At 35.9% G+C, this 15737-nt stretch overlaps 1 protein-coding gene across 3 annotated transcripts in view; it reads right to left on the minus strand.

The window, feature by feature from the left end:
• LOC124362398 (separin) overlaps positions 1-15737 on the minus strand; it is a 51526-nt gene that overhangs the window by 18829 nt on the left and 16960 nt on the right. For all 3 annotated transcript variants that reach the window (XM_046816846.1, XM_046816847.1, XM_046816848.1), the window contains 4 exons: positions 7849-7978; positions 7441-7606; positions 3300-3436; positions 1713-1920 (listed from right to left, as the gene is read on the minus strand). In XM_046816846.1, the coding sequence (XP_046672802.1) occupies positions 1713-1920; positions 3300-3436; positions 7441-7606; positions 7849-7978 (641 nt within the window). The remainder of the gene's footprint in view (positions 1-1712; positions 1921-3299; positions 3437-7440; positions 7607-7848; positions 7979-15737) is intronic.

The raw sequence follows: 15737 nt of genomic DNA on the forward strand, positions 1-15737 counted from the left end.
AAGACGCGGCATGCTTACAAAGGGAATTCTGCTCCTCCACGACAATGCAAGGCCTCACATCGCTGCTCGGACACAGGAAATGATCGACTCTTTTGGCTGGGAAGTTTTGAATCATCCACCGTACAACCCCGACCTTGCTCCGAGCGATTTCCACCTTTTTCGGTACTTGAAAAATCATCTTGGCGGGAAGCGCTACAATGACGACGAAGAAGTCAAGATGGCCGTGAACTCCTGGTTGTCAGAGCAGGCGGCAAATTTCTTTGAAGAGGGATTTCAAATTTAGTTTTAAGATATGATAAGTGCCTTAACAAACAAGGCAACTATGTAGAAAAATAAAATAAAGTATGTAGATTCTGAAAATAAATGTATTTTGAAAAAAATAATTGTTGTTTATTTAAAAAAAAAAAGGCCCTTACTTAAAAAAACAGCCCTCGTACATAAACACATCTCCATGGACTTTACTGGTATGCACATACTGGATCAAATTCAAGACAACTGATAGCGCAATCAGACAACAGTTACATTAACAAGAACTCCAGAACACAATAAAGAAAAAAAGTACATTTTATTGGGTTTTATTTGCTTCCACAGTCGAGTTTTAGAAATTTTAAACAACAATAAATAATATTAATTAATTAAATTAATTCTCACCTCACCTACATAATAAAGTGTTAACTGAATTATATGAAGATTGCAGTCCTTTAGGTACTGGTAGTGTGTTCTAGTCAAACATTGACACCAATTAACAATTATTAATGGTAGAGCGAATTCTGAAATAATGATCTTCTAAACGGACTTAATCAGAAATCCATAATTTTTTTACATAATCTGTTTCAAATTTATTAGGGACAAAGCAATTTATGAAAACACTTGAAATAATTATGTATCCTACAAAAACAAGTTATTTCCATTAATGTTCTCAACAAAAAATTCTCATTGTTTAGAAATAAAATCGGTGTAATCAAATTATTTCTAACTGAAATATTAGAATGTTTTTAATATATATCTTCAATAAAATAATAACAAAATAAACATTTCTACATTCAAACTATGTTTTTATCTCTATTAATTACCAGCTGTACAGAAAACAGGATTTCAGTCTACTCTTATAATGTGTTTGCTTTCAATCATCATAATATATAGATAAATCATGGATGGATGTATATCACATCATAACTTATCTAAAAAACTTGCAGAGTGGATTTAGCTTGTTTTGGCATTTGGCGACTCAATTGAAACTTTTTTAATTACAGCCATTTGAATTTTTTAACATTGAGGTTATGTTTAGCTTAAGGGAAAATGTCCCTATCTCTGTAATGTTAAATTGGCTATAATTGTTGTACCTTTCTGAAAAAAGTATAAGTCCCACTTGTTTGATTTTTTGTTGAATGTAAGCTTATTTCTCATTCTATAATTTGCATGCATTGAAGTACTAAAGTATTATTTTATGTATAAAAATTAACCATTTGTTATTTAAATAATACATTATTTGAATAATGTGTGTTTTTTACCATAATTTGGTATTTGATATTCAGCTGAATACTGCATACTATTCAGCCAAATACCAAATATTAAAAAAAAGTAGTGGACTAGGCCAAATATCAAATGGTAGTAGAATATTCGTGAGATCTCTAATTTAAACTGTTATAACCAGCACATCTTTCCATGTTTATTGATACATAATAATGTGTATTTATATTATATTAACGGACCTCGTCTACGATGAAGATGACAGGTTGGCGGCGAGCGGCCAAGAGAATACTGTTGTCTTGTTGGAACTTGACAATCGCATTAATCAGATCAGTTGCTAGGCTGGAGTCCGTGACAAGACAAGCCACAGCCGACTGTATCTCTGCTGATGTCAGGTACACTGCTCCGTCTGTCACACGGTATAGTAGTTGGCGACTGCGACTGTCAAGTCTGAGACACATTATATCCACAGTACTTCTTAACACACAAGAGATCAAGTAACTTATTTTGTTGTATCATATTTCTCACCTGGGTATGATTTGTTGATAACAGTTTAATCTTGTTATTCAAGCAAAATATTTTAGAAAATCACAGACAATTATTATAATTTACGTACTAATTTCCAGTTAGCATAATTGCAACCAAGTTCAGATTTTGTAAAATAAATGGTACAGAGTTCTTAAGAAGATGAGAGTTGAAACTTCAAATGACAGTTTCAAAATTTTAAATTTAAAACAAGAGTGCTTTAGCCAAGTTCAAAGATTGAATACTAATTTGGTACTAAATAAAACTGAAAACACTTTAAAGGAATTTCATTTATACAGCAAATAAACAGAAGAACTATATGTTTGTTTAGCTTTTTATAACAAGTATTGTCACAGACTTGACTCGTGGCATTTGGAGTCATGTTTATCTGAAGAGATACAAAAAAGTTGGCGATGAAGAAGCTCAAAACGAACTCTTTGCATTGTTTTAACATCAGAGACACCTAGACTACAAAATATAACAAGATGATGAGGTATATTCATTGTCACATCAGGTGCATAACTGAGTACACACTACAATGTTTCTGACGTGATTCCAGAGCATGGTGGAGCAAACAAGTTTTCTACACATAACGTAGTGATGGTGGGAGGGATTGATTCAATATGAATGTTGAGCTAAGTAATCAGATGCCAGGAGTCAAGTCTGTGTCAGCGTCAGATTGCAGACGCTACACTAAGAGGTAGGTGAACTGGAGCTAAACATACATTTTTGGCTGTTTTGATAGTAAGAAAATACTGTTTATAGCAAACTACATTTTGCCTATCCTGTAATATACAATTAATTGTGTGCTAATTTAAATTTAGAAATCTCTTTCAAATCAAATCAAATTGTACTCTTTGTGTAATTTACACCTATTGTTTTTCTATAATATTCAAGTTTATTTCAGATCTTTTATTTTCAAGAACTAGACAGCCATACTAATTAGCCAAAATGGTCTCAAATTTCAGTAACTAGCCTAATTTTCCATTATAACAGTGTACGCTTATTACCCTTAAAGCTATAACCACGGCAAATTCCTACATTCATTTCATCATATTCTTGTCCCTCTCTCATAGAGACATTACAATTACATACAATTTGAGCTACATTTATTTTGTAAAACTTGTATTGTAGTTTTAGGTTCATATGCAGTTTGATTTTTATAATGATATGAAAGTATATGAATTTATTAAATCATTTCAGGAATTATAGAGATACCTTTATGCAGATGTGAGGGAGTAAGAAGTCAAGAACTCCTGGATGTTTCATTGTGAACATTATTCAATTTAGTAAACACAACCTACTTGTAAGACTTGTGCTTGGTGAAGACTTTGTCAATACAATCCTTGACCTGGAGCCACTGTTGATGTCTGCACAAGGAACCCAGCAACAAACATCTCCATTCTCTCAGATAGCCACTGGACAACTCATCCACTACTTCCTGCACAACATTCAACTCTAAAATCATCCACTGTTCTCTTTGCATTTTACCAGTATATAAATTTATGTTTAGTACTACATCAAAATGTTATAACAAAATAGAATTTAAAGCAAGAATAGCGAGCCAAGGTCGTTGATAGACATTATACATAAAATAGTATTAAAATCCAACAACACACTAACTAGGTTACAAGTGTAATTGGTGCTAAATTATACTATTCTGTATTCTCTTTTAAATCCCTTTATATACAATAAATATTCCTGTACATAAAGAAATAGAAAAAGAACAACCACAAAAGAAACTAAACCACATGAAATAAATAAGAATATCGAGTTCTAAAGTTGGACTAAAACATTAGATATCAATAATCAACAGTGAAAGAATAGACAACTTTGTCCAATAAGGAAAATTGAAGAGTAGTAGTTCTCTAACATATGACGATAAAAAGTAAGGGAATGCAATTAAGAGCGTGAAACCTAAAACCTAAGTGAAACAACATTATATCTTTGATGTTACTAAAACACTGTAGAGATGTTTCAGCAATTGTGATTTTTATAGAGAAATACAAAAGTTGTGTGTAAGTGATTGAAAGACTACATAATTCAAACAACACAACATACAAACTAGTAGTCAGCATAGATTGGTGAAAGGAACACACATGACATCCAAAATTCAAACAACACAATATACAAACTAGTAGTCAGCATAGATTGGTGAAAGGAACATACATGACAACCAATTGCTGAGCTGGCATAAGTCATTTGTGAGTATGGGGCAAAACATTATCTTAAAAAAATCAAAGTTTGAGAATCAACGCCTTTGACTACATGTAGTTTTAGTAACCTGTAAGAATATAGTCAAATTGTGGAATTGAGACATAATAACAAAGGAATTATATGACAACGTTAGATACAAACATTAACTATACATATAGATGTGGGTGTGCCTCTGGGATCAGCCTTTGGGCCTTTTCTGTTTGTTATGTTTCTCTAATGACATGCCTCATCATGCAAGACCCTCTTATTCTACTTTGCCAATGACATAATAGGATGAAATTTTGCAGAATGACTATATAGAACATCAATGTGACTTATTAACCCTTCACAGGTTATAGTGATAATTTTTTGTAGCTGGAAAACCTTGCTAAAAACGCCAGGGCGACAATCTGCCATTGATGTCAAACTGTGCAAAAAGTGCTAAGGGAGAATCCGTTGTAGCCAAGTGTTATCGTAAACTTAATTAATCTTTTTTACATCTCATACTATTTATAAAAACAGTTCATTTCTAAACTATTCTGTAATAGAAACATACGTACTTCACATGGTACTGTGTGTTGATTATGATAAAAAAAAATCACAAAACAAGAGTTACAACACAGGCAGTTGGCACTAAAATAATTCACTACGTATAGCAGTATGTTCCGTCACATTGTTAAGTTTATCTCGTTTTAAGAGTTAAGATCTGTTAAGTGCTTTGTTAAAGTGATATTTTTGTTAGTTGCAGTAGTTGTTGTAACTATCTCTTAGTTTGTTGTAAACAATACACGTTCACACATGGATCATGATCATTTAACCATAAGTGAACTTGAGAGACAATTACTATGTCACTTGTCGGCTAGTGATAATGACTCTATCTTCCAATGTCTGATATATTTGATGACGGCATTGATGAAGACACTACTTACACGCCAGAACAGGACACACAACCAAGGTTTGTGAATTGTAATTCCCAGATCTTAGTCCCGTTATTGTGACAGCAATTTTTTAGCTCAACCTGGGCCCTAAACAATGCATATGTTCTCTAGACCTTCAGTTGACAGCTCACCTGAATCAAACAATGATGATGAAGCTAATGAAATTTGGCAGTCAATCAATAAAGCCAAACCAATTTTGTTAACGTCTTTTTTTATAATGAGACACCTGGCCCTACACATAGTTACTGTATCTCCTATTGCATACTTTAATTTATTTTGCACACAAACGCTTATCACTAGGGATGGAACAGTGGTTTTGGAACGGTTGTCTGATATTGTTAGTTGCAGTTGCACGCTCGATGGTACTACTGACTGAGTGGCAGCAACTGAAACTATTGCAACCGTTGCGGAGGACTCCTAGTTTAATCAATGCCTAGTAATGACTGTCGCCATGTCGTTGCGCTGCACACTACACCACTCTTGAAACTGAAACTAGACTCAAAACTGACTGCGGCAAGAAAACAATGAACCAAGTCGGCTGTAGTTCCAACATTCACGTGCACTGCTGTATTTGATATACTAGCAGCACACATATACAAATAAATTGCTTGATTTTTGTGTCTGTATATAGTGTACTCATAATATTTTGGAAAAAATTAAAACAAATATAAAAACTACATATTGGACTTTAGAACTTTTTTTATAGTCCTGTAAGAACCTTCGCGCTGCTTCTGGAGTGACAGGATATTCAGGATGGGTAAGGTTAGGGAGTAGGGCTCGTCTCCTATCGAGATCCATGAGGAAGAATTAGGGCACTACATCTCAAAGTCATGTCTCCTTGGAAGAAGGGGAGGCCAGTTCTGAACTAGCCTCTCCAGTCAAAGTAGGTAGGGGGTGGCACACCCTTGTTAAGGTTAGCAAGAACCTCTGAGGTTAGGGAACAAACCCTACCAACTCCAACAGCCATCTCCCACAGTAGACTAGACCTATCAAATTGCCCATGAACCCCAGAATCTCGACATTTGCGGTTAGTGATGTGCCGCTCCTGGGCATCCTTAAGGTTGCCCAGATTGAAGTAACTCATCAGTTTTTGTTATGCCCAGTGGTGGGTGCAACTGGAAGGTATAAACCAGCCAGAAGTGATTCCTGCTGGGTAGAGTAATAAGTAATTTGTTTTAGTGTTGTGTAGTCTACCAGTACTGCAAAGAATGCTTTTTCAGATTATGTACATGAACTAATAATTGTTATGTCAGTTTAGTATTCCTAGAAAAATGTTTACTATTCAGAAGTAAATAAGAAGAATAATTATATACATTTTTATATCCCGCAAAAGTACATATATTTTCTGTGATTTTGTTGCTTTTATGTTATTTCTTGTTATTCATTTCAATAAAAACATTTTGATACCTTTTTCATTAAAATATCATTAAAAAATTATAATCTTTACCTTGAAGCCTAGTAGTAAATACTGCTTGTAATTCCTGATAATTTACTTATAGCATAGTTGTCAGGTGAATTTCCTTGTTGCTCAATTACTGCCCCTGTGGCATTAAAAGGGTTAAATATTGCCACTCAAATGGCCTAGAGAGTGTAACATCATGACCAAAACTATGATTAAACTGACATTTGGTATAAGACAATGAGATTGCAGCTATGCCAGTAGTTGTCATAGAGTCAGAAGCAGACATCTTAGTGTAACAACTAATATAACCCTCTAATGTAAACAACTAGTATCTTTGTTATCAAAATTATGCACCATATAATTGGTTCACTGATAAAATGTTATATTAGTTGAATAAATATTTTAAAATATATATTTATAAAATTAAATGTAAAAAAACAATAAGATTTGATAAAAAGGTTAGTTGACATCTTATTTAAAATAAATTTTCTACTACTTTATTAAAAACAATTTATTAAAACTTATTTTGAAATAATTCATACAAGTTAGTAGTACAAATCACGAAAAGGAAAAGGTTCTTACCTTGTTCTTTTAGCTTTCAAAACAAGAATGCTTTTTTAAAGAAGATTATATTGGAATCTGTTAGAACGCCAAGATCTAACATGATATTCTTTCTTCTAACACTACAACCAAATAAAATAAGGAATTTTGTGTAAAACAAACAACTACTGTCGTCCTCCCCGTTCAGGAATACATAGCTGATTTTATTTAACCCTTCACACAGAATAACTTGATGAATGCCAAAGGAGACCACTTATAATTAATGGCTAAGGAGACCAAGAGTAGTGACCATTTCAATACTGAATGTTTTGTTTTTTAAATGACTTCCTTATTAGTTATTTAACTCACTTTGATCATCTGAGATGCTTTTTCTCGAGCTTTTCGTATTTCTGAAGCACGGCCATGTTTGGTTCGGAGATGCTCTTTGGTGGCTTTATGGATTAAATTAAATATTGTAGGCATGCCTTCAGATCCTTTGGGTTTGTCAACCATGACACTCACTGGATCCTCCTCACTGCAAAGTTTAACAAAAAATTAAAATTTAGCTTCCAGTGTTTAAGAAAATAACATTTTAAATGAAGATATATGTATATATCATAAAGAGCCAGAGGAGAAATTTATGGATGCAAACATTTTTTTACAGTAAACCATTAATGTAAAGATGGAAATTGGGGCCCACAAGTCTTGCCCTTTTCCTTCTGAACTAGTTGAATAAGTGCATCAGTCAACAGTAATTTAATATCATTAAATACTTACTTAAGTGTTTCACCACAGGGCAATCGTACAATGTGAAGACATGTGGGTTGAGTGATGTCCTTGTCTTTGGGAAGAATTTTAAACCTGTTTTCTGGTCGTGCTTGCATTGTCAGCTGCACCACGGTCCATTCTGTCAGAGAGACAAAACGAGTCTTGTATTCCATGAGTAAAAAGAGAAAGAGTCTCTGAAGATCTCTTAAGATATAGTTGATCTTTAAACTTTTTACATTATTGTCTTATAAGTCAATTTTTATGAAATATTTAGTTTAAAAAATACGATTAGTAAAATTCTTTCTAACTATTTTACAATCAATATAATAAATTAAATAATAATAACCAATACGATTTTTATTTTTCTGGAATTGATAGTTAATGTACGGTTATGTACTATGTTTTTATGAGTTCAGAATTTGTATATTAAACTAACCAAAGTACATATGGTTGATACACTGCACATAATGCCAACTTCCACCTAAAAGACACTTCTAATACTACATATTCTGGTTTTTACAATACCAGGATTTTGATGTGCCTCTTATTCCATAATTAAGATATTTCTTAATATAAATTCCAAGACTATCCCCTTCCTTACCGGTCTTATCTGACAAACTTACAGCCTTTGGCATTATACGGTGCTGATGACAACACTGGTTTAAAAAATGTTTCAGAAACTAGCACAATATCAATGATACTACCTTCAAACAGGCCTAAACAGGATTCTCTGAGACCTGATATTCTTTATATTAATATAAGCTACCTTCAAATAACCCTTAGAATTACTAAATTTATCTTTAACACGCTTTACTGTTCATTATTATAAGACAAATTTTTATGATTACCTACAATAAGAAAGATTAATAGAATATAAATATAAAATATACACCTAACAACCAAAGTTATCATAATAAAAAACCTTTTGTAATTAGTAAACCACAACAACGAAAACAAATTTATAACATTAACATCTTTCAAAAACTAATAAAATAAATGTATTGTGAGGAAGTATATTTCATGTGATTTGTTTAGGTCTTCGTCTAACTTGATCTCTATCGCTGGATTACCTTAATTTTTCTGCAGAAAAATTCTGCCACCTTTCACCCAAATAACTGTTTATTCTTATCTTATCTCTTACAGAAATGTATTTCTAAATTTCCATAAAGATATGTATCACAAACCATACTATAATGGTCCCTGGCCAGCTAGGACCTCTTGTAGGTACTTTAAAATGATAGCACTTGTCAATCATATTATTCTCAAATGTAAAGCCAATAGTATTAAAAATCCGTTCAATTCTACAATTTCAACTAAGTTTTCTCCCTTTGTAAAAAGTACACCTTGTATTTCAATGAAATTGTCTCAGTCAATTGTTTGAAAAAGTCTACTCTACTTGACGATTTCGATACATCCATTTTTGAATTAGCATTTTTATGCCTAATTAAGTAAAAAAAAAATAAAAAAATAAACATCAATACTTCTGACTGGTTGTATTTTAAAGGTGTAAGAACAAAAAACTTAAGACTTGTTCTAGACTTGCTATCAGTAGGGATTAAATATCTCTTACCAATCATTAGAGTTTCAAACCATTTAGCCCTTGTGATCAATCAGCCATTGATCTGCTTCTACTGTGAGATAGGGTAAAGTCAACCACATACCCTAAACCTTAGCAAAACAATTAATGGCATAAAAATAATATGCTTAATCTTTTTCCATGTGTTTTTAATGTGTTCTTATAAATTCTAAGCAGTACTCTGAAATGTAAACAATGTTGTTTTCAATGCTAGGAGATATTTTGGTTCCAATCTTAACTAGTCTTTACATTGACTACACCATTGTTGTCTGGTATATAAGTTGTAGCAATCGAGGTTGTGCGTAGGAAATTGCTATTGTGGACAGTCTGGATGTTTCTAGAATAGGTGAGAGTAGACATACAATAGGACCTTTGACACCCACCTTTTTAGATATATACATAGTGGTAAACATATTATTTTTCTAGAAGGTTTCTTTTTATCTTCTGCCTTTATTTATACACAAAATAAACATTTATATACATATAGACTTTCTGGCAAATATATACTTCCATGGGGAAACAATTGTTTATGTTAAGTCAACCTTTCCTTTTTCTAAACCAAAAACTTTAAAAAATTAAATAGCAAAGTAGGCCTACTCTATATGACTTGGTAGGTTGGTAGGCCTGGTCCTGCACTGCATACACATCGTTAACGACGCTCCATACTTTAAATTTAATTAAAGCAGTTTAGTGTAATCTATAGTGACCAGAGTTGAGTAACTTAGTATTTAAATAAAATTTTTTTGAATTAATAAGTGTATCGGACTATATCATATTACGCGAGTAAGTAACAGATCGTAGTTAGCCTAACAACTCAACTAACAAGGTTAGACTGGCCGACCAGTAATACATCCACGTTGTTTTTATCGATCTACGGAGCGTCCTATCATTGGGAATTGCATCGTTATCTTATCAACGTTGGTGGCTATACCGGTAACGTCCTGAGACGGTAAACCTGACGTTCGCCGGTTCAAGTCCAAGTACCTGATTAAACTTTTTGCTAATTCAGTAAACACATTTAATTTTATTACACTTTTTAATATGTTATAATCTGTTACTTATTTATAAAATTGTTATCTACTTGTTTATTTTAGTATAATTGTAATCTACTTATTTATTTATATAACTGCTATCTACTTATTTATTTATATAATTGTTATCTACTTATTTATTTATTTTTCTTTAAAGTTTTTATTGCGTTGACTATTTCTAACAAACTAGAAACTTCTGACATGAGTTTAAAAATTGAATTCACAAAAAATGGGAAACCAAACATTCTGTTTAACAATAATAAATTACCGTGTGAAAGCTACTCATTAAAGTCTGGAGAAATTATTTGGCGCTGCCTGGGAAGGAACTGTGGAGCCACAATTAAATCTAATTCAGAGAGGACGACCGCTACTACAGTCACTGTAAACACTCGGGACCACACCCTGTTACGATGAGAGTCCTTACATCTCCTCGGATGAGCTCATCGTTGCCGGCTACTCCACCCGCGGCCGAGACCACTACGCCCCGCTCTTCTACGACGCCTTCTCCAACGCACCCTGGGTCTCCCATTGATGCGCTGACACAAACTGCAACGTCTGGCTACCCGTCACCCGCTACGCTCGTCACACCATCTCCTGCCGTATCATCGCCCGATGCCGTCTCGGACTCCGCCCTTCCTCGGAGTTCAAGTGGGTTGGAAGCCGAAACTTGGAATTGAGGAGGCGTATCGACCAACTTACGGCTGAACGAGATCAAATTCTCGACCACTCTATTCAGTCGGACGCACGTCTTCTCCAATTCACCGATCAGCTGTTTGTAGCGAACTTGTCGAACGATCAAGACTCCTGCTGGCCGTACAGCTGATTGTGCGTACAATGTGACCCTGTCGTCGTCGTCTACTACCTGCCAAGACCCGCGCTGCAGTGAGATCCGCAACTTAGTTGCCAGCCTCAAGACCACCGTGGAGGTGCTGGAGGCTGAGTTGGAGTGTTTTAAGGCTGTAAACGTTGAAGAAAAGTAAGACTCGGAGCGATTCAGAAAATGAGGGCTGGGTGGTGGTACAAAATAAATCAAAAAGAAATTCAAAAAGTAACCCCAAAATCTGAAAATATTTTATCCGAGCATAAGCGCCATATAAAATCTGTTCAAAAAAACAAAAATTCAAAATTCAAATTAACAAAAAATGCCCACAGGAACAACATCTCAAATATATCGCACATCCATCATCCAGGTAATAACCACCCCCAAAATGTTAAGGGTTCGGAGAAAAAAAAGTTGCCATTTCTAGCGGTGTATATCGAGGGTGACAGCCATGTCCGTCATCTGATCGGCCCTTGTTCGACAGCGCGTGAGTCCATCGACCAGGGTGGGCGCACCTGCAGGCCGGGGGCCAAGCTTTCTGACGGTGACTGATAATGGTCTACCTCCGCCTGGGAGCTGCTATGTCCTGTTCGCTGGAACAAACGATGTCGCCGCCGATGAGTCCTATACCATCTTCGAGCACCTAGAGCGACAGTTAACTGCTCGCCTCAGCTCGTCGGCCGTCATCGTGTCAACTGTTCCGCATCGGACATGATCTCTCTATGGACCACGCCGTGAACCAGCGTATTGCCCTCGTTAACTTCTACAATCGAGGAGCTGTCTGTTCGATATAAAGGAATAGAGGTTGCTAAATTTCAACGAGATCGGAAGACGCTGGTTTACCCAACACGGTATGCACTTTGCGACTGCCTGGCAAGCGGCTGTTGGCTGAGCTTTCTGTTGGGGTGTCTTGATCGTTTCGGTCAGTCACCAACCATACCGACCCCCAACCTCGCCTGCTCATGCTGCCTCTTCTTGTGCGGCCTCTTCCACTCCGTTGTCTTCACTGCCTGTGCAAAGATCGCCAGCAACTGAGCTCGGAGGCACTATCTCCAACAGCAGTGCAGCCTGTGGAGCCGGTCATCGTTGGTCCACTACATCGAGACCGGTTCCTCTACTTATGACGCCAGGACCTGCTTCCTCGAGATTCGCGCTGGTGCCATCTCCAGAGGGCGCGATGACACGTCCTGGCAATAAGACATTCGCCGAGGCCGTCAACAGCTGTCCGCCCTTGCCACCTCATCGCCGGTGCCTTTGGTCAAATTTGATTCTGTTTTTTTAGGGGCCCCACGCCTGGCCGACGAACAAAATTGACTGACGTTACCCAACAAATACAAAACGAGTTCAAAATTTCTCAATCAGATTCAAATCCGACTGCTTCACCAAAATGCCCAATCTGCCACTAACAAGCTTGACGAAATTCAACTGATGTGTGCAGAAATGAAAACAGATGTACTTGTATTAACCGAGAACGGTTTTAATGACAAGAACATCGACCTATGCAAAATTCCAAATTTCACATTGGCTAATTCATATTGCCGACAACTTTCCAAAAGGAGGAGGAGAGTCGCCATTTTTGTTAGAAAAAATTATACTTTTTCTCCATTTTCACCCATAAAAACTAGCGAAAAAGATTTTGAAGCAGTTGGGATAAAATTCAATTCAAACAGATCAAAATTAAACCGTCATCGGAATCTATAGGTCTCCCAATGGCAATGAGGAAAATTTTTTTACACATTTTGAAGCCCTACTGATGGATTTGACTAGCCATCAACAGGATTATGTCCTAATGGGTGACTTCAACATTAATGCAATGGACACTAATCATCCTTCCACCAAACGATTTGTCGACTTGTTAAGGTCATTTGACCTAGAATTGTTAGTCAAAACGCCAACGCGTGTGGACACATTCAACACAGTCGACAAATTGACAAACATCATCTCCAATCTATCAAGTGTCGCAGTGTCCGTGGTCAATACAGCTATCTCGGACCCACTATGGGCCAAGAGGCATAATTAGTGGAGTAAAAATCGAGAGGGAGCTAAAAATCACGAAAACAATAAGAGACTTAAGGCCAGGAAACATCGCTCTTCCTCAACACTTCCCTTTCTAAAGAAAATTGGAAACACCAAGATTCAATTCATTCAGTAGATGAGCATTTTAAAAGGTTTAGTGATACACTCAACTTTCATCTTGACATTTACTGTCCACTCAAAACCAATAAAAGTTTGTCCCAAAAGGGTAAACAACAAATGGATAAACTAAAGGAATTTTGGTTTCTAGAGAAAAACTAAAGATTTTCTCAGAAATCCAAAAAACGTCCCAAAATGAAGAATTCAAGCGGTTTTTTTTCGAAAATTACAAACGAAATTTATAGAAAAGTTATCCAAGCTGCAAAGGCATATGATGTTTCCCAAATCAATTATATCTTCCAAAAATATTTTCTAAAACTGTATGGGACATCATCAACAATAAAAACAAATCAAGTAACAAACAAATCAAATTAAAAAAGTGGTGATAGACTTGTGGAGGACGCGGTGGAGGTTGCAAATAGGTTTAACAGATTTCTTCGGATCTGTGGCTTGTGAGCAAGGCCCTTGCCCATCACCCCCACAAGGAATCACAAGACGTAGGCAATGTCCAGTAGCCTCCCTGGCACTGGCACCTGTCGTTGAGGAAGAGCTTGAAAAAATAATTCAGCAGCTCCCAGCCAAAAAAACAAATGATTTAAATTCAATGTCAACGTGGCTCATAAAAAAATGTTCAAAGCATATTGTGAGACCATTAACCCCAATTAGTAAATTTCTCTTTTGAACAAGGAGTTTTTCCCTCACTCCTCAAAACCGCTAAAGTAACCCCTATTTTCAAGAAAGATGATCCCCAATCCCCACAAAATTACCGGCTGTCTCAATTTTGCCAGTTATGAGCAAAATATTCGAAAAGCTTTTCTTGACACGAATGCTTCAATTTTTGAATAAACACAACCAGCTATCGGAAGACCAGTTTGGCTTTTCAGGAAGGGCAAGTCGACAATAGACGCAGTTGTAAATTCTTGTCGACATGGTTGTAGAGGACTAGAACGTCGGGATCACACATTTGAGTGTGTTCCTGGACTTATCGAAAGCATTCGACTGTGTTGACCATGTTTACAATGCTTGACAAACTTGAATCTCATGGCATCCGAGGCGTGCCTCTCCAGTGGCTCAGATCATTTCTAAGCCATAGAACTCAAATTGTCCCAGATCTCAAATAAATTATCTGAACCAATTCACCTGAGTTATGGTGTCCACAGGGCTCAATTCTCAGTCCAATTCTCTTCCTGATCTATGTCAATGATGTAGGTTCATCACTTCTGCACGGAAGACTAGTGCAGTTATGCTGATGACACGACTCTCTGTTTCACTAGCAAATCAAAATTGACTTTGGAACAGCATAGTTTTGTTGAAATTAACAACTGTGTCCAAAATTTTAACAGCCTCAATCTTAAAACCAAATTCTGCAAAATCCAATTTTATAAATTTTGCTTTACGACCAGTAGATAGTCATGATGAGCCGCTGTTATGTTGGCTGACACTATGCTTGGAAAGAAGTATATTGTTCAAAATTCCTGGGAATAATACCTAGATCGAGGGTTGACTTGGAACGATCACATCGACCACGTTTGCTCCAAATTGGCCTCAGGCATTTTATGTTTTTGAGGTCTCTAGCCAAATACTGCCCGACTCAAGTTCTGATGATGGCGTATTATGGCTTGATTTAACCCACCTCACTTACGGACTGGTTGTTGTGGGGAGCTTGTGCAAACAATCAATTCCTGAGAGTGTTTCAAGCTGCAAAAACAAGCAATCCGCATTATCGCTCAGTTGAAATTTAGAGAGACGTGCAAGGAAGCCTTCAAAAATTTGCAACTGTTGACGCTGCCCAGTCTCTACATCTTGGAAACAACTCTGTTTTGTATGTCTAAATGTGCCATGACGAATGGCGAGACATACATATGTATGAGACTAGAGGCAGAGATAACTACCGAACTGGTAGGCACAGAACAGTGGTTTATGAACGCTTGCCTTCACAGGCAGGTGTTCAATTCGTCAATAAGTTACCAAATTCAATTAAAAACACTTCAACACTCAAAGTGTTTAAAAACTCGTTTGAAACGCTTTTTAGTGTCAAAAAAACATTTTATAATGTTGACGAGTTTTTTTGCCTTATGATTGGAGAGACCACCAATTAAAAAGACTGACAAAATTCGTCGCTGGGAAGTGGGAATAATTGGTGAATGAATGGATGTAGGTACGTTTGCAAAATTTGTATGTTTGAATGAGATTTCTTGTGGTGTGTTTGACAAAAATTTTAGCCAGTAAAAAGTTAAAATATGACATTTGCCATGCGTTGTATAATGTTCCGGCAATAAAAAACTGATTTGATTTGATTTGATATTGACAAATAAAATAAAAGGAGATTAAAAGAAAC

This window comes from Homalodisca vitripennis, chromosome 5 (genome assembly GCF_021130785.1).
Source record: "Homalodisca vitripennis isolate AUS2020 chromosome 5, UT_GWSS_2.1, whole genome shotgun sequence".
NCBI lineage: Eukaryota > Metazoa > Arthropoda > Insecta > Hemiptera > Cicadellidae > Homalodisca > Homalodisca vitripennis.